General features: G+C 42.9%; 1 protein-coding gene across 2 annotated transcripts in view; it reads left to right on the top strand.

Annotated features, from left to right (window-relative positions):
* ska1 (spindle and kinetochore associated complex subunit 1) overlaps nt 1–20,254 on the top strand; it is a 59,639-nt gene that overhangs the window by 21,490 nt on the left and 17,895 nt on the right. For both annotated transcript variants that reach the window (XM_059649693.1, XM_048533954.2), the window contains exons 2-4: nt 9,510–9,599; nt 12,652–12,776; nt 15,103–15,197. In XM_059649693.1, coding sequence (XP_059505676.1) covers nt 9,512–9,599; nt 12,652–12,776; nt 15,103–15,197 — 308 coding nt within the window. In that variant the 5' untranslated portion in view covers nt 9,510–9,511. The remainder of the gene's footprint in view (nt 1–9,509; nt 9,600–12,651; nt 12,777–15,102; nt 15,198–20,254) is intronic.

Here is a 20,254-nt window from a genome sequence, read left to right as displayed (position 1 = left end):
ATGAATTTTTGCAACAATTGACAATGGATTCTTGGTCATCATTAGATTCTTAAAATTCCAGATATTTATTGAATTCAAGTTCCACAATCTGCTGTGGCGGGATTCAAACCTGAGTCCCCAGAACGTTATCTGGGTCTCTGGATTAACATTACAGCAATAATACCAACTACACCATTGCTTCCCCTAGTTGATGCAGGGACCATTTCCCTCCTGGACCACTCCTCCACTCTCAGTTCTACACACATCCTGTGGCACCTTCCCATGCAATCGCAGAAGGTATAACACCTGTCCATTTATTTCCTCCCACCACTATCTAAGGCCCCAGGCACACCTGTCAGATGAAGCAGTGATTTAGCTGCACTCGACTCCATCTAGTCTACTGCATTTGCTGCTCAACATGTTGGCTGCTGTATATTGGAGAGATGAAATGCAGACTGGGCAACTGCTGTGCAGAGCACCTATGTTCCTTCCATAAAAATGACCCTGAACTTCCTGATGCCAGCCACTTCACCACACCACCGTGTTCTCTGCCAACATGACTGTCTTGGATTTTTGCAGTGCTCCAGCAAAGTTCAGCATGAGCTGAAAGAACAGCTCATTTTCTGTTTGGGGACTTTGCACCCTTCAGGACTGCATATCCACTTAAATAATTTAACAGCCTGAGCACCTTGTCCATCTCCTTACCCCCATTCCCCACGCACCAGGCCTCCTCTTCACATGGACTATCACAACCATCATATTGTCAGCTTCTAATGGCCTCAATAAGCAGCTGCTGATTTCCCCAAGCCTGGTCTTTACCCATTCCTTGGTTCATACAACTGTTCTAGACCAGAAAGTGCCGTTGTCTATGATTATGCTTTTTAAAAATCCGATTGCACGCTATCCCTCCTGTTCAATTAAACCTTAATTTTTTGAACCAGCCTTTTGTTTGGTCTTATCTGGCACTTTGTTAAAATCCATCGAGACAATCTGCTGAATTGCCTTAATCAGTTCTCTGTGACTTAATCAAAAAAATCAACTTAATTAGGCAAGTATAATCTGCCTTCACAATCCACGGTGGTCTCGTTAACAAGGAGGTTTTACATTGAAATTTCTCCCCATCCCATTGGATTGTCGATGGCGGAAGTGTCAGAGGATCCGACAATCCGACCCCACCACCCAAGACCTTTTTCCACCCCCACCCTTGCCTGTCTTCTGGAGAGACCACTCTCTCCATGACTCCCTTGTCCGCTCCACACTCCCCTCCAACCCCATCACACCCGGCACCTTCCCCTGCAACCGCAGGAAGTGCTACACTTGCCCCCACACCACCTCCCTCACCCCCATCCCAGGCCCCAAGATGACTTTCCATATTAAGCAGAGGTTCACCTGCACATCTGCCAATGTACCCAGTGTGGCGTCCTCTACATCGGGGAAACCAGGCGGAGGCTTGGGGACCGCTTTGCAGAACACCTCTGCTCGGTTCACAGTAAACAACTGCTCCTCCAGTCGCGACCCATTTTAACTCCCCCTCCCATTCCTCAGACGACATGTCCATCATGGGCCTCCTGCAGTGCCACAATGATGCCACCCGAAGGTTGCAGGAATAGCAACTCCTATTCCGCTTGGGAACACTGCAGCCCAATGGTATCAATGTGGACTTCACAAGCTTCAAAATCTCCCCTCCCCCCCCACTGCATCCCAAAACCAGCCCAGCTCGTCCCCGCCTCCCTAACCTGTTCTTCGTCTCACCTATCCCCTCCTCCCACCTCAAGCCCCACTTCCACTTCCTACCTGCTAACCTCATCCCACCTCCTTGACCTGTCCATCCTCCCTGGACTGACCTATCCCCTTCCACCCCCGCCCCCCCCTCCCCACCTATACTCTTCTCTCCACCTATCTTCTTTTCTCTCCATCTTCGGTCCGCCTCCCCCTCTCTCCCTATCTGTTTCAGAACCCTCTCCCCATACCCCTCTCTGGGCCTAGGCCCGATACGTTAGCTTTTGTGCTCCTGAGATGCTGCTTGGCCTGCAGTGTTCATCCAGCTTCACACTTTGTTACCTTGGATTCTCCAGCATCTGCAGTTCCCATTATCTCTGATCACACTTTCAGCTGTGACATGCCTGGAACTTAATGGCTATGTGAAATTAGTCTGAACCCAAAATTAGCACACAAAGTTTTTAAATGTTGAGAATCAAATGTTCCATTGTGTGGGACAATGATACTGTAATTACTAAAACTGTAGATTAAGAAGACAATCAGGCTATTGAGACAAATTGTGATTCACTGGTGATTGGAATGATTTTTGGAGACTTTAAAGTAAAAAGTGATGTAACTTGTTTTGGCATTTATTTCAGCCAAGATAATAGATTTGTGATGTTAGAAAATTGTTCTTAAACACGTACTGAAAAATGTGAAAGTATAATTGGAAGTAATGAATATGTATTGTGGTGGCCTACCAGCAATATGTTTAGGTAACTATAGTTCTTGCCACTGGCATTTACCTACCTATTTCACATAATGGCAATGGATCTCCTGTCTAAAACTTATGTTCTTTTGCTTGTTAAATGCAGTCTAAATTTAGTCCAGTTGACAGCAATATGCATCTTGCAAAATTTATAAGTAAAAACAAAGTGCTGGAGAAACTCAGCAGGTCAGGCAGCATCTACAAAAAGTGAAACAGGTTCATATCCGACCGGTACTGTGCTGTAATGTTGTATGTTCTATGTAACCAGGGCTGGGACCTACATATCGAAAAGCATTTCAGATGTTCAAAAGACACGAGACCAGAAAAGGTAATGAAATGTGAGGCTGGATGAACACAGCAGGCCCAGCAGCATCTCAGGAGCACAAAAACTGACGTTTCGGGCGTAGACCCTTCATCCAGCCTCACATTTCATTATCTTGGATTCTCCAGCATCTGCAGTTCCCATTATCACAGACCAGAAAAGGTGATTGGCTAACTCTTAAACCGAGATGTCATTATTGCAGGTTCAAGAGATGTTCTTAGTTCAAACGTGCAAAATCTAAAGTCATTTCTGGTTGAGCTAAGAAATAAGGCAGATAAAAGGTCACTAGGAGAAGTGCTGCAACAGTAGTTTCACTGTAGGACAGCGGAAGAAATAAGCGGAGCACGCAAGATACCACAACAATCAAGCACTTCTTGAACAGGGGAACCACATTTGCAATCCTCCAATCGTCTGGCACTATTCCTGTAGACAATGACGAGTTAAAGATCAATGCCAAAGGCTCGGCAATCTCCTCCCTGGCTTCCCAGAGGATCCGAGGATAAATCCCATCTGGCCCAGGGGACTGATCTATCTTCACCTTCTGAAGGATTTCTAATACCTCTTCCATGTGAACCTCAATCCCACCTAGTCTCGTAGCCTGTATCTCAGTGTTCTCCTCAACAACATTATCATTTTCTAGAGTGAATACTGTTGAAAAATATTCATTTAGCGCTTCCCCTATCTCATCTGACTCCACATGCAACTTACCACTACTATCCTTGATTGGGCCTAATCTTATTTTCGTCATTCTTTTATTCCTTAAATACCTATAGAAAGTCTTAGGGTTTACCCTGATCCTATCCGCCAACAACTTCTCATGTCTCCTCCTCGATATTCTGAGCTCTCTCTTTAGGTCTTTCCAGGCTACCTCGTAGCCCTCAAGTGCCCTAACTGAGCCTTCGCATCTCATCCTAACATAAGCTGCCTTCATCCTCTTGACCAGAGATTCCACCTCCTTCGTAAACCACGGCTCTCGCACTCTACAGCTTCCTCCTTGCCTGATACGTACATATTTATCTAGGACACACAGGAGCTTTTCCTTGAATAAGCTCCACATTTCTAATGTGGCCATCCCTTGCAGTTTCCTTCCCCATTCTATGCTCCCTAAATCTTGCCTAATCTCATTGTAATTGCCTTTCCCCCAGCTATAACTCTTGCCCAGTGGTATACACCTAGCCCTTTCCATCACTAAAGTAAACATAACAGAATTGTGATCGCTATCACCAAAGTGCTCACCTACTTCCAAATCTAACACCTGGCTGGGCTCGTTACCCAGTACCAAGTCTAATGTGGCTTCACCCTTTGTTGGCCTATCTACACACTGTGTCAGGAAGCCCTCCTGCACACTCTGGGCAAAACCTGACCTGTCTATAGTACTCGAACTATAGTGTTCCCAGTCAATATCTGGAAAGTTGAAGTCCCCCATGACAATTACCCTGTCTCTCTCACTCCTATCGAGAATCATCTTTGCTATCCTTTCCTCTACATCTCTGGAACTATTCGGAGGCCTATAGAAAACTCCCAACAGGGTGACCTCTCCTTTCCAGTTTCTAACCTCAGTTGACGAGTCCCCAAACATCCTTTCTGCAACTGTAATACTGTCCTTGACCAACAACGCCACACCCCCCCCTCTTTTACCATCTTCTCTGTTCTTATTGAAACATCTAAATCCCAGAACCTGCAACAACCATTCCTGTACCTGCTCTATCCATGTCTCCGAAATGTCCACAACATCGAAGTCCCAGGTACTAACCCATGCTGCAAGTTCACCCACCTTCTTCCAGACGCTCCTGCCATTGAAGTAGACACACTTCAATCCAACTTCTTGCTTGCCGGTGCCATCTTGCTTCCCTGAAACTTTATTTCGGACCACCCTACTCAACCTTTTCTAGAACATAGAACATAGAACAGTACAGCACAGAACAGGCCCTTCAGCCCACAATGTTGTGCCGACCATTGATCCTCATGTATGCACCCTCGAATTTCTGTGACCAAAAACATGTCCAGCAGTCTCTTAAATGACCCCAATGACCTTGCTTCCACAACTGCTGCTGGCAACGCATTCCATGCTCTCACAACTCTCTGCGTAAAGAACCTGCCTCTGACATCCCCTCGATACTTTCCACCAACCAGCTTAAAACTATGACCCCTCGTGCTAGCCATTTCTGCCCTGGCAAATAGTCTCTGGCTATCAACTCTATCTATGCCTCTCATTATCTTGTATACCTCAATTAGGTCCCCTCTCCTCCTCCTTTTCTCCAATGAAAAGAGACCGAGCTCAGTCAACCTCTCTTCATAAGATAAGCCCTCCAGTCCAGGCAGCATCCTGGTAAACCTCCTCTGAACCCTCTCCAAAGCATCCACATCTTTCCTATAATAGGGCGCCCAGAACTGGACGCAGTATTCCAAGTGCGGTCTAACCAAAGTTTTATAGAGCTGCAACAAGATCTCACGACTCTTAAACTCAATCCCCCTGTTAATGAAAGCCAAAACACCATATGCTTTCTTAACAACCCTGTCCACTTGGGTGGCCATTTTAAGGGATCTATGTATCTGCACACCAAGATCCCTCTGTTCCTCCACGCTGCCAAGAATCCTTTCCTTAATCCTGTACTCAGCTTTCAAATTCGACCTTCCAAAATGCATCACCTCGCATTTATCCAGGTTGACCTCCATCTGCCACCTCTCAGCCCATCTCTGCATCCTGTCAATGTCCCGCTGCAGCCTACAACAGCCCTCTACACTGTCAACGACACCTCCGACCTTTGCGTCGTCTGCAAACTTTCTGACCCATCCTTCAATTCCCTCGTCCAAGTCATTAATAAAAATTACAAACAGTAGAGGCCCAAGGACAGAGCCCTGTGGAACTCCACTCACCACTGACTTCCAGGCAGAATATTTTCCTTCTACTACCACTCGCTGTCTTCTGTTGGCCAGCCAATTCTGTATCCAGACAGCTAAGTTCCCCTGTATCCCATTCCTCCTGACCTTCTGAATGAGCCTACCATGGGGAACCTTATCAAATGCCTTACTGAAGTCCATATACACCACATCCACAGCTCGACCCTCATCAACTTTTCTAGTCACATCCTCAAAAAACTCGAAGGTTCGTAAGGCATGACCTACCCCTCACAAAGCCGTGTTGACTGTATTTGATCAAGCCATGCTCTTCCAGATGGTCATAAATCTTATCCCTCAGAATCCTTTCTAACACCTTGCAGACGACAGACGTGAGACTTACTGGTCTATAATTGCCGGGGATTTCCCTATTTCCTTTCTTGAAGAGAGGAATTACATTTGCCTCTCTCCAGTCCTCAGGTACGACTCCAGTGGAGAGCGAGGATGCAAAGATCTTCGCAAGTGGCGAAGCAATTGCATTTCTCGCTTCCCAAAGCAGCCGAGGACAAATCTGATCCGGGCCTGGCGACTTGTCAATCTTAATGTTTGACAAAATTTTCAGCACATCAGCTTCGTCTATCTCTATCCATTCCAGCATGCACACCTGCTCTTCAAAGGTTTCATTCACTACAAAGTTGGTTTCTTTCGTAAAGACAGAAGCAAAAAACTCATTTAGGGCTTCCCCTACCTCCTCAGGCTCCACACACAAGTTCCCTATGCTGTCCCTGATCGGCCCTACTCTTTCTTTGACCATTCTCTTATTCCTCACATATATATAGTCGAACTACAATTTTGGTGCCCATCCCCCTGCTGAATTAGTTTAAACCCACCCGAACAGCCTTAGCAAATTTCCCCCCCCTAGGATATCGGTACCCTTCTGGTTCAGGTGAAGACCATCTTGCTTGTAGAGGTCCCACCTACCCCAGAAAGAGTCCCAATTATCCAAGAATCCAAAACCCTCCCTCCTGCACCATCCCTGTAGCCACGTGTTCAACTCCTCTCTCTCCCTATTCCTCGCCTCACTAGCACGTGGCACGGGCAACAAACCAGAGACGACAACTCTGTTCGTCCTAGCTCTCAGCTTCCAACCTAGCTCCCTGAATTTCTGCCTTAAATCCCCAACTCTCTCTTCCTACCTGTGTCGTTGGTGCCAATGTGGACTACAACTTGAGGCTGCTCCCCCTCCCCGTTAAGGATCCCAAAAACACGATCAGAGACATCGTGCACCCTGGCACCTGGGAGGCAACACACCAACCGTTAGTCTCTCTCGTCCCCACAGAACCTCCTGTCTGTCCCCCAACTATGGAGTCCCCAATGACTGATGCTCTGCTCCTCTTCCCCCTTCCCTTCTGAGCAGCAGGGACAGACTCTGTGCCAGAGAGCTGTGCCCCACTGCTTTCCCCTGGTAAGCCATCCCCCCCCCAACAGTATCCAAAACGGTATACTTACTGTTGAGGGGAATGGCCACAGGGGATCCCTGTACTGCCTGCCGGTTCCCTTTCCGTCCCCTGACCGTAACCCATCTGCCTTTTTCTTGTACCTGAGGAGTGACTACCTGCCTGTAACTCCTCTCAATAACCCCCTCTGCCTCCCAAATGATCCGAAGTTCATCCAGCTCCAGCTCCCGTTCCCTAACGCGGTTTTTGAGGAGCTGGAGTTGGGTGCACTTCCTGCAGATGTAGTCAGCAGGGACACTAGTGGTGACCCTTACCTCCCACATTCTGCAGGAGGAACATTCAACTGCCCTGACCTCTGTTCCCATTATTCTAAATTCCCAAGGCTTAAAAAATAAAGAATTAAAAATAAACTTGTTACCTTGCCAATCAGGCACACAGAACCTTTTTTTTTTGGTTAGAGGAGGAGGAGGATGGGTGGGAGACACTACCCGGGTAGTGTTTCAGGGAACGCAACCTCACAAATATATTACCCCTCTCACTCACCAGTACCGTGTCAGCTCCTGCTCAGCGTCCCTCCGCCTATTCACGAGCTAAGCTTTTTAAAGATTCAAAAACAGTGACTCACTGGCTTCCCGACAGGCTCCTGCTCCAAGCTCCCGCTCGCGCTGCTGCTGCAACCAGAAATGGAAACCTTGCAACCATGCCTCTGTGATGGCTATCAGGTCATACATATCTAGTTCCACCTGTCCCAACAATTCATCAATTTTCTTTTTTTCTGAATGCTGCATGCATTTGGACATAGGGCCATCTCTGTTGTGTCACTTGCCTGTTCATACTTGGGCAGTCTGATTAACATTACCCAAATTGTTACTGTGTACTATGATCTTGTTTCCTATATTTGCTTTTGGCATCCGCATATATCATGGCAATTTAATTGCCATCTTCTTACTGCGAGTTCCCCACCAGTCCAGAGTAGATCCCCTGAACCCTGGCACCTATAGCCTTCAGGACACTTGTTCTTCCAGAGAGCTGCCTATCTCCATGATTTATTATACAGTGCAATCACGGAATTCCGATTTACTGCCTCACCCTGCAACGTGAATAGCTTCCAGTACCATGATGCCATGGTCAGTTTGCTCATCCACATTGCAATCCCTGCTCTCGTTCATACAAGCTGCAAATAGTTTTAACTTGTTGGGCAATTCCACATGCTGAGTCTCTTCCACTTCTACATTTGGGAGTTGAGGGCTACGGGGGACAGAGAAGAAAATGAAGTTAAGATCACAACCAGATCAGCTTTGATCTTGTTGAATGACACAGCTATGTTCTACCTTCTTGGTCCTCCTACCTGTTTTACTTCTAGTTAACTCTCCTGTACCTGACCATGGACCAGATCAGAAGGTATGTTACAACCCTCTAGAACAAAATGTCCACATAGATTTCCCCCTCCCTGATGCATGATCTCATAGCTTGGCCTCCGTGCCAAGTTTCTCAAGCTGCAAGTACTTCGGGTATGGTTGCTGTGGCTTCAGTAGTGTCCATCAGCTCCCATGTGCTTTGGTTGCAGCATATCACCTGCTATCCTCCAATTGCCCTGATCAAGACATGGGGAGGGGTGAGTTTGCACACAGAGGTGGTTGAGCCATCTCCATCTCAGTAATTGAAGATAGGGTAGTGGATGTTGCCTACGTAGGCTTCTCTAAAGTGTTTGAAGAGTCCCTCATGTTAAGCTAGTCCAAAACATCTTTTGTGTTTTAATTAATTGTTTAGAAATAATGATAAATAACAATCTGTAATTATCTCAAGTTGTTTAACCAGCAAAGATGTAAATAGTACTGCATTCAGTCTCCCCAGCACTTGTTTCAACTGCTGTCCTTGTTTATTGAGGAGAACATGGTCTAAAATGCACCAGCTCATTGTCTGTCTCTCTGATCGCATCATTCTCCCTCTCTCTCCCGCTCTGTCAATCCATTCAGTTAAAAAATAAGAACAGCTTTCTCCTCACTTTCTCAGCACACAAAATGAGCAAGAGCAAGGTGATATACTAGCTGACTTTTACGGAGGTGATTCCCCACTAGTAGCTAGAGGGGCCAGTTCAACCTAGCTAGCTACCCAACTGTTCTGAGGAAGGGTTGCTGGACCCGAAACGTTAACTCTGTTTTCTTCTCCACAGATGCTGCCAGACCTGCTGAGCTTTTCCAGCAACTTTGTTTTCGTTCCTGTTTTAGCTACCCAACTGTACTTGCCTCATAAACTGGTTGCTTGTTTGTCACTGGCTATGCTTAAAAGAAATTTGGCATGCATTCTTGAAACTAAAATGAAATCTTTTGCAAACTAGACTATATATTTTAGAAAGCAATTAATCTTTTAAGTCTCACTCACTAAATGTCCAAGTTCTGTCTTCATGTTTGGTGAGATAACATTGAATTTCATCTTGATTTTGTAGAAATGACATCTGTGGACCTGCAAGATGTATCAACTCAACTGAACAACAAGATAACTTCTATCAAAAGGTCTATGCAGCTCAAAAACATGTGTATGTTGGATATGACTTTCAGTTGTCGATTCTTTTTTGAAATTGACAAAACTTTAATAAATGAAACTTAAAAAAAAATACAAGTTCGACAATTTCTTCAAACCTGGACTGTTTTGGGAAAGTACTAGTGTTATGCATGCATCCATATGATTATATGTCGTGAAAAAGTCACTGAAGACATTTTGAAATAAGACCTCAAACATTGGTAATCAATAGACGCATTGAATTTTTTATGACATTGAAGGAAGCAATTTGGCCCATCAAGTTTGTGTTGGTTCTCTGTAACAATCATCCCCATTCCAATCAGTCCTCTTCTCCCTACAAGCTAATTGTCCTGAAATGCCCATTCAGTTTCCTTTTTTTAAAATCATTGATTGTCTGTACTTCTGCGCTCTTACGGGCAGCAAATTTCAGATCACTGCCATTCGCCTTTTTAAACACGTTATTTTGTTGCATTGTCCCTGCATCTTTTACCCAAAACCAAGTCCCCTAATCTTTGCAATAAATGGATTGGTTATTTCCTTGTTCCCTCTGTCTAAATGTGTCATTATCTAGAACACCTCTTTCAATTTTCTCTTAAATTTCCTTTGTCCAAAGAACCTAGGCTTCTCCAACCTGGTCTTGTAGTTAGTGCCCTCAGCCCAGAAATAGTCTGGTCATTTTTCTGTGACCACATGGGGGCTTTTGTTTCCTGGAAGTGTGGTGATCAGACTGGAAGTAACACGAGTGACTTAACCAAATCTCTGCAAATGTTAGTTTTCAGCTTTTTTTTTTACTCCATACCTCTTTTTATGGGAGAGAATGGTAACCTGCCTGAAGGATTGAGGAGATTCTCCAATTGCCCTGATCAAGACATGGGGAGGGGTGAGTTTGCACACAGAGGTGGTTGAGCCATCTCCATCTCAGTAATTGAAGATAGGGTAGTGGATGTTGCCTACGTAGGCTTCTCTAAAGTGTTTGAAGAGTCCCTCATGTTAAGCTAGTCCAGAAGATTAAATCGCATGGGATCTATGGTGAGTTGATAAGTTGGATACAAAATTGGCTTGGCCATAGCAGATTTTTTTTTTACTGGAGGCCTGTGACCAGTTGAAAATCTTGCTGAAACAAACAAGAGCAGAACTTATACACTTCGTGATAGGGCCCTGGGTAGTGTTGTAGAAGAGAGAACAAGGGGTTCAGGTACGTAGTTCTTTGAAATTTGCATTACAGGGTGGTTGAGAAGGTGTTTAGCATGCTTGCCTTCATTACTTATCCCAGCTCCTTTATTCTTAAGTCTGTCAGGTTGAGGTTGTACACGATGTTGGTGAGGCCTCTTCTGGAGAACTCAATGCATTGCTGGTTGTCCTGCTACAGGAAGAATGTAATTAAATTGGAGAGGGTTGAGAAAAGATCTGCCAGGATTTTGCCTGGAACAGAGGCTTTGAGTTATAAAAATAGGCTGGGACTCTTCACTGGAGTGTAGGAGGTTGAGGTGACCATATTGAGGTTTATAAAGTCACGAGAGGCCAAGGTAAGGTAAATAGCAAGGGTCATTTCCCTAGGGTGGGGGAGTACAAAAATAAGGGGCATATTTTTAAGGTGAGAGAAGAAAAAGGACATATGGGGTAACATTTTTACACAGTGGTTAATGTGTAGAATGAACTGCTAGAGAAGTGGTGGATGCAGGTACATTTACAATATTTAAAAGACACTTGGATAATACATGAGCAGGAAAGGCTTGTTGGAATATGGGCCAAATGCAGGCAAGTGGGATTAGTTTGGGAACATGGGTTGGCGTGGACTAGTTGGACCAAAGGTTCTGTTTCCATGCTGTATGACTTTGAATTCAATCCAGACATATGAAGTGATGCATTTTGGGAAGTCACATGTAAGAGGAAAGCATACAGTAAATGGCAAGACCCTCAGAAGCATTGACATACAGAGGCTCTTGGCGTGAAAGTTCATAACTTTTTTGAAAGTTGCAACAAAAGTGAAAAAGAAGGATACGGACCGTGAACAGATACATGGGATTCCTTTAGAACAGCATTGTGGTTGGCACAGACATGGTGGGCCAAATGGCGTGTTTGTGTGCTGCATTACAATATGATGAGTAGGTGATTTTTTGAAAAATCCTCTCCGTTGAATCCCCCAAAGGATTAGGCCTTGACCATCTTTAGCACCAAAAGCTAACAGACTCTACTAAACCAGCAGCTTCTGACAATTTGGAATGCTGCTGTCAACATTGCAAGCTCTTACGCTGATTGATTTAATGCTCTTTAGGGGAAGAAACTGTCATCTTTGCCTCGTCTAGCCTACATGTGATTCTGGAACTACTGCAATGTGGATGACTCTTGGCTGTTCTGTGGGCAGTTAAGGGATGGGTAATAAAATGTTGGCCTAGCCAGTGAGGCCTACATCACCTGCATGAATTTTAAGAAATGACATGCTGGTCTATGTTTATATTCTGTCAATACACTATAGAGAAATGAACACAACAGAAAGGTTTTGGCATTATATCACTCTCATGCATCCCTGAACTCTAACATTTGCAATACTTCTGTATCAGGGATTTTGTCAAATACCTGACAGTTTCTGAATTTTGGATAATAAAATGTGAGGCTGGATGAACACAGCAGGCCCAGCAGTATCTCAGGAGCACAAAAGCTGACGTTTCGGGCCTAGACCCTTCATCAAAGGGTCTAAGCCTGAAACGTCAGCTTTTGTGCTCCTGAGATGCTGCTGGGCCTGCTGTGTTCATCCAGCCTCACATCTTATTACCTTTGGATTCTCCAGCATCTGCAGTTCCCATTATCACTGACAGAGTTTCTGAATTTTTGGCTTTTTTGATTCCTGTGTTTGTTATTTACTGCAACACAGTGAGATGTTTACAAACTGCGCATAAGCGATGGGATTAGTTTGGAATGGCACTTTTAGTGTTTTTTGCCACTGTCTTGAGTAAATGAGATGTTTTCGTTTGATTTTTCAATTTTTCTCTTGCTATTTCATTTATTGCTCACACTCATTTCCTTCTCAAGCTTGTTTTAACGCAACTTTGAAATGTTTCTGTCATTAGGTAATGACCCTTCACTTACAAGTGTTCTGCAGAAGATTGGCCTGGAATTGTCTAGCATTCGGGATGTATTGGACATTTTTCAAATGCAGATACAACAGCAAAAAACTGAACTGAGATCTCTCCAGGTAAATCCATTTTATTTCATTTAAAAAGGGATTAGATTCTATTGCAAATTAAGAATATCTTTAGATATTTACTGTTTCTTATGAGTTAAGTGAGCTTTAATTGAATATTTTTATCTCATAAAACTAAGCATTTCAAACAATTATGAATGAATTTCATTTAAAAATGACAATGTGTTGTGAGAATATGGATTTGCAGCTTAACACTGCATATTTTGCCTTAGGGAAGTCCAGGCATAGTTGGAACACATCTTGAGAATGCACAGGTAAAAAGAGATAAATGTGGTAGTGGCATCTAACCCTTGTGTCTTCCAAGTAAATTAATTTTATGGCAACATTTAGATGTGCTGAACAATAAAACATATCCCTGCTGTGCATGCTTCAAACCCAAATTCAAACTTTTTCCAAAAAGATTGGCTTTGTGGATGGAAACAATGAATAAAGTGATGTAAATTATGAACCCCTCACAATTTAGTAATTCAATTTTTTTTTCAAGTAAAAATTTGTGCATTGTAAGTGTGCTCTTTCAGCAGAAACTTGAAATTAAATAAATAAGTTAAGTAAAAACCTCAAGGCCGTAAACTCCCAAAGTAATTGGCAGGAGTGTTAGAATCAAAATTGGTCCTAAGCTGTTTAAGTCTGTACTAAGACTAATGGAGTTAGGCTTAGGGCGGTAATTCCAGAGCTCGGGACCAAGGCATGTGAAAACATAGCCACTAATAGGAAAATAATTAAAATTAGGGATGCACGTGAGGCCAGAATTGGAGAATGACAAAAATGTTGGATTGTAGGATGGAATAAGAAGCAGAGGTGGCAAGCAGGAAGACTGACTGATATCCTGGCCCCTAGTAGCTGAGCCACATAGCCATTACACTGTATCTGATGACACTACAGCTGAGCTTTAGTATCTTGCTGGTCTTCAGTTTGTTCAGTCAGAACACCATCACCAGAGCATTAGCCCAGCAGACACCCGTGGTTCGGTTTGCTCATGCAGTCGAATTTGATGTGAGTGTTCATAGTGGGAAGCAACTAGAAACTAGCCAAGCCCACAGTGCACTTATTCAGGACAGCTGCTCAAACCCATGCTGGCTTCTTTTACCAGGTCTCGTTGCAAACCCTTCAGAGGCTGATTGCCTGGCTTGAAGTGCGTCATGACTGGTTACAGACTGTTCACCAGCCACTGTTGCCAAAACCACTCATTCCTTTTAAATCTTTCCTGCCTAGTGAAGAAGATTTCTGACAGCTTCATGTTCTATTGTATTGGTTCAAGTATCACTTTTTTTTCCCCAATAGTGTAATGTAATATACTGGGCACAGCACGCAATGAGCACAAAAGAAGGTATAAGGCAACATTCTCTCCAAGATAGGTATTTTTAACATGGCTTCTGAATGCAAACTTTTCAGGAACACATTGAGAAGGAGCATTTTAAATGGTTTTTTTCCCCTTGACCTCTCTTTTCCCCTCTTTCCAGCCTAAGAGTTGAATGCCAATAATAGCTACTTGATGCAACAAAGGAAATAGTCTAAGCCTCTACACATTTGTGCTATTCCTCCATTCCGATGGGCTCTTCTCAACCTTCCACGTGATCATATTCAACAGTCTTGCCAAATTTTCTCCCTTAGTTTTGTTTTGGTGTTAGCAGTGAGTGTTTTGTTTCAGAAAATATCAACAAAGCCATTCCTGTTTTGCCTTATTGCTCTTTTCTGAGGGGATAATTGGCTAACAAGAAACTTTTTTTTTGTACCTTTTTTATCTTTTTGCTTGCAATTCCTCTGGAATTTAAAAAAAGTCTTTTTGCCCTGAGCTCCATATGACAGTAATTAACTGCCAACTCCGCACAAGTCAGGAATAGACCAAAAGGTATGATAGATGTACTAAGTGATTGGGGAAATTCCTTTTCCATTGCAAAGGGATTTGTATTAGTGTCATCTGTTGGTAAAAATAGTAGATGCTTCTGTGTGCTGTTGGAACATTAGCTGGATCACACTTAATTGAGATCTTAATCTGTGTCAAATTTGAAAGAGCTTGCGTTCATCTCAAAGAATTATCAAACAGCTGCTAATGCTATTTCTGTTTAAGTAAAATGTCTGTTACGTAACAATGAACGAAATTTTGATTTGCCAGATTAGTTTGTTGAAATCTCACCAGCACGATATTGTTTGTTTTTCACCTGATCAGTTGTTCTGAATTTTGTTTGAATTTGTTTGTTAAATTTTTCATTATTGCATTGCTTTTGAAAGTTTGGATATACTTAATAGCCAGAAATAGGTATAATTTTGGCAATTGTTTAAGTTTTTAGGTTTGATTTCTGTCTATTTGTTTGTATAGGAAATGAAAAATGCAGTCCAAAGAAATGCTGAAATAGCACATCATTTGCTAGAAAATATCCCAGCTCATCTACCCAAGAAAGCTGTTGAAGCTAGGTAGGTGAAGCTGACGTCAACCAAAGAATGTTTTTTTTTTCCGCTTTTTGTATTATGGCTTCTAAGAGTTGTGTACCCATGCTGGATTAGACAATAGTTAAAGACACACAGTTAACCAGATTCTTGAAAGCAATTTGGCGTGAGCAACTTGCCATTGACATTCCTATTCATGAAAAAAAAATTGTTACACATTTCCATTCTAAATATGAAATATATAAGTACTGAAATAAATATACAACTTCCAAATTGGTTATTGAATTACATCTGCATTTTCTGGTTATAATTCAGTTCTGTAGTCCTGCTGCAGCTGAAAACTGCACATGATCTTGAGTCACTTTTGACACACTACCGTGGAGACAGTTGAGCATTTTTTAAAAATGTTGAAGATAACTTTGGTGTCCATTTGTTCTTACAACCTTGTAACGTTTTGAATCCCTATTGGAAGCTTGCGTATCAACGCAATGCTGGAAATATTCAGGTTACAGAATATCTGTTTAAAAAGGAATAAAACTAGCATTTCAGGTCAAATTAGTTTTTTGTCTGAACTGGATGAAATTAGAGGTATTGGGAGTCCACAAGCAAGTTCAAAGCGAGGAGAGGTAGTAGCATGGGGTGGGGGGACAAAAGGGACTTGACTTAAATGAATGGATGATGATGCAAAGTAACAAGGGGTTTTATAAAGCCTTATTTGGCCCAAGAATCAATGGTGGCTGTCTGATGATTCATTCAGCCCAATTCTCCAGTCCCCTTAATAGAACATAGAACATAGAACAGTACAGCACAGAACAGGCCCTTCAGCCCATGATGTTGTGCCGACCATTGATCCTCATGTATGCACCCTCAAATTTCTGTGACCATATGCATGTCCAGCAGTCTCTTAAATGTCTCCAATGACCTTGCTTCTACAACTGCTGCTGGCAACGCATTCCATGCTCTCACAACTCTCTGTGTAAAGAACCTGCCTCTGACATCCCCTCTATACGTTCCTCCAACCAGCTTAAAACTATGACCCCTCATGTTAGCCTTTTCTGCCCTGGGAAATAGTCTCTGGCTATCAACTCTATCTATGCCTCTCATTATCTTGTATACCTCAATTAGGTCCCCTCTCCTCCTCCTTTTCTCCAATGAAAAAAGTCCGAGCTCACTCAACCTCTCTTCATAAAGTAAGCCCTCCAGTCCAGGCAGCATCCTGGTAAACCTCCTCTGAACCCTCTCCAAAGCATCCACATCTTTCCTATAATAGGGCGACCAGAACTGGATGCAGTATTCCAAGTGCGGTCTAACCAAAGTTTTATAGAGCTGCAACAAGATCTCATGTCTCTTAAACTCAATCCCCCTGTTAATGAAAGCCAAAACACCATATGCTTTTTTAACAACCCTGTCCACTTGGGTGGCCATTTTAAGGGATCTATGTATCTGCACACCAAGATCCCTCTGGTCCTCCACACTGCCAAGAATCCTATCCTTAATCCTGTACTCAGCTTTCAAAGTCGACCTTCCAAAATGCATCACCTCGCATTTATCCAGGATCTGACTGATGAGGGCAAGCATGCCAATGCTTTCTTCATCACCCTGTCTATCTGTGACACCACTTTCAAGGAACTATTTACCTGCACCCTTGGGTGTCTCTGTTCAACAACACTTCACAGGGCCGTACTATTAACTATGTAAGTCCTGCTGTGGTTTGTCTCCCCCAGTTGCAACACCTTGCATTTTTCTGCATTAAACGCCATCTGTCATTTTTGACCTCTGGCCCAGCTGATCAAGATCCAAACATTGTCTGAAATAACCTTCTCCACTGTCAACTCTGCCACCAATTTTAGTGTCATTTGCAAACTTATAAACCATGTCTCCCATATGCTCATCTAAATCATTTATATAAATGACAAACAACAGTGGGGTCAGCACCGATCCTTGTGGCACATTTCTAGTCACAGGCCTCCAGTCTGAACAATAAACTTCTTCTATGACCCTGTCTCCTATTGTCAAGCCAATTTTGCATTCAACTGGCCAGCTCTCCCTGGATCCCATATGATCTAACCTGACTAATCTTGTTGAAGACCTTGTTAAAGTCCATGTAGATAACATTATAAAAATATTTGTGGTCACAAATTAATAGAATAAAGAACAGAACAGCAGAAGAACAGGTAATTTGGCCAACAAAGCCTGCGACAACACATCAAATCTTTCTAAACGAAAAAATTTTTGTATCTATGAGCTACATATCCATCTATTCTCTGCCTATTCATGTGTCTGTTGAGATGCCTCTTAAACGGTGCTAAAGTACCTTCTTTACGACCTCCTCTGGCAGTGCATTCCTGGCAGTTGTCATCTTGTGTGTAAAATAACTTGCCGCTCACATTGCCTTTAAACTTTCTCCCTTTACCTTAAATCTATGTCCCCTAGTAATTGACAGTTTTACCCCGGGAAAAAGACTCTGACTATCCATAATCCTGCAAGTTTATTTCCTTTAAAGGCCATCTAGAGGTTAGTGGGACAAATTAGTGAAACAGTGGCTCTTGAGGACCTGTAAATGATATTTGTAGCATCATTTATTGGTGCCTGCTCTCTGGGGGGTGGGGGGGAATCATGGGCCCAGTTTTTATTGTGTGAGATTGTAGACTGATTTCAACAAAGTTGTAAAATGTTTAATTGTGCCCCAGGCCAAATGTCAGTGATGGTTTTGGCTGCCAAGGTAATAGGAGCTCTGAGGCTAGACAGTTCATATTGTAACATTGTGATGGGTGCTGAAAACCATGTCGACCATCCAATTTATTTGCAAACGCCTGGAATCTGTGTAGAAATAAAAAATACCCAAGGGGTGGCTGACATTGGCTGGAGTTATTTGTAGACCACTAAACAGTAGTGTTAGTGGAGGACGTGGTATTAACCAGGAGGTGAGAAAGCATGTAGCATGAACAACACCATTATCATGAAAGACTCAGACTGGGTAAACCAATGGAGCACTAAAGATGTGGAGGAGTTGTTTCTGGTGAGTGTCAGGCATGGTTTTCCAGAGCAGCAGGCTAATTAGAGTATTAGACAAATTTGACATCAGGCTATTTTATATCTCGTATTGTGTGTCTGGATTAAGCTGCCAGAGGAATTGTTGGAGGCTGGTACTATTATTACATTTAAAAGGCATCTGGATTGGTATGTGAATAGGATTGGTTTAGGGGAATATGGGCTAAATGCTGGCAAATGGGACTAGATTAATTTACGATTTCTGGTTGGCATGAGTGACTTGGGTCTGTTTTCATGCTGGAAACTCTGAGTCTATAAAGCACTTTGGGAGAAGAAATAGTGTATTTCTCAAGTAGTGAAAGATTGTAAAGTATAGATGTGTGAAGAGTTTTGGCTGTCATTGATAATAAGTCACTGAAGGTTGACATATGGGTGCAACAAGCTATTAGGAAGGCTAATGGAATGTAGCCTTTATTGCAAGAAGATTTGAGTACAGGAGTAGTGAAGTCTTACTTCTTGCAATATTATTGCTACAGAGAAGTACAACTCACCCGACTTGTACCTGAGATGGTGGGACTTACCTTTCGAAAAGAGATTAGACAAACAAGGTCTGTATTTTCTAGAATTTTGAAGAATATGAGGTGATTCCACTGAAACCTACAAATGCTTAAAGGGTGAGACATGGCAAATTCAAGGAAGATTTTTCTTGTTGAGGAACCTGGAATTAGGGATCACAATTTAAAATAAGAGGGATACCAATTGGGTCTGCAATTAAGAGAAATTTTGTTTACTCAGATGGCTGTGAAGTGCTTTGAATTCTCAACCCCAGAGAGCTGTGGAAGCTCTGTTTTTGGGTGTGTTTAAGGTAAGGATTGATTGATTTCATAGATTTCTGCTTACTGTGGCATATAAGGTTGTGATGGTGGGGGTAAAAAGTATTGAAATGTTTTATCAGCTATGATCGTATTGAATGATCTACTTCTATTCTTGTGTTCCTAAATGATGGAAGTCGATGTCAGCCCTTACAGCAAGATTGAAATAATATTTAGTCTTTCACTGATAAGTAGCAGGTAACGATGATATAAGCAAAGGGAAGCCCAGTCCTTTCCTTTGATCTTCAATCATAACATGAACTCTGCTTTCTAGCATTCATACTTTAGAAGATCATTGACCAAAGTCTAACTACAACAGCAATATCAACATCATATTTTCAAGACTAGGTCAAAGGATGAATATTGTGAGAGCACCTTCTTCTGATCTCTCAAAGCCATGACTGGAATGGCATACGTGAAGAGGTCACAGCACCAATCAGATTACAAACAGTAGTTTGCTTTGATGCCCAGTTGTTGACCTGTTTCCATTAAGAATACATGTGGCTATGTTTACTATGAACTGTTGGATGCAATGCAACTCACCAAGCTTACCTTAAACAGCATCCTCACCCCACACATAGTCTCTATTAATAGGTTGACAGGGCTGTTAAGAAGGCATACAGTGTTTTAGCTTTTATTAATAGAGGGATTGAGTTCCGGAACCAAGAGGTTATGCTGCAGCTGTACAAAACTCTGGTGCGGCCGCACTTGGAGTATTGCATCCAGTTCTGGTCACCGCATTATAAGAAGGATGTGGAAGCTTTGGAAAGGGTGCAGAGGAGATTTACTAGGATGTTGCCTGGTTTGGAGGGAAGGTCTTACAAGGAAAGGCTGAGGGACTTGAGGCTGTTTTCATTAGAGAGAAGGTTGAGAGGTGACTTAATTGAAACATATAAAATAATCAGAGGGTTAGATAAGGTGGATAGGGAGAGCCTTTTTCCTAGGATGGTGACGGCGAGCATGAGGGGGCATAGCTTTAAATTGAGGGGTGAAAGATATAGGACAGATGTCAAAGGTAGTTTCTTTACTGAGAGAGTAGTAAGGGAATGGAACGCTTTGCCTGCAACGGTAGTGGATTCGCCAACTTTAGGTACATTTAAGTCGTCATTGGATAAGCATATGGACGTACATGGAATAGTGTGGGTTAGATGGGCTTGAGATCGGTATGACAGGTCGGCACAACATTGAGAGCTGAAGGGCCTGTACTGTGCTGTAATGTTC

Source organism: Stegostoma tigrinum, chromosome 1 (assembly GCF_030684315.1).
Source record: "Stegostoma tigrinum isolate sSteTig4 chromosome 1, sSteTig4.hap1, whole genome shotgun sequence".
In the NCBI taxonomy this organism is placed as follows: Eukaryota; Metazoa; Chordata; class Chondrichthyes; order Orectolobiformes; family Stegostomatidae; genus Stegostoma; species Stegostoma tigrinum.
This window is presented reverse-complemented; position numbering and strand designations above follow the sequence as displayed.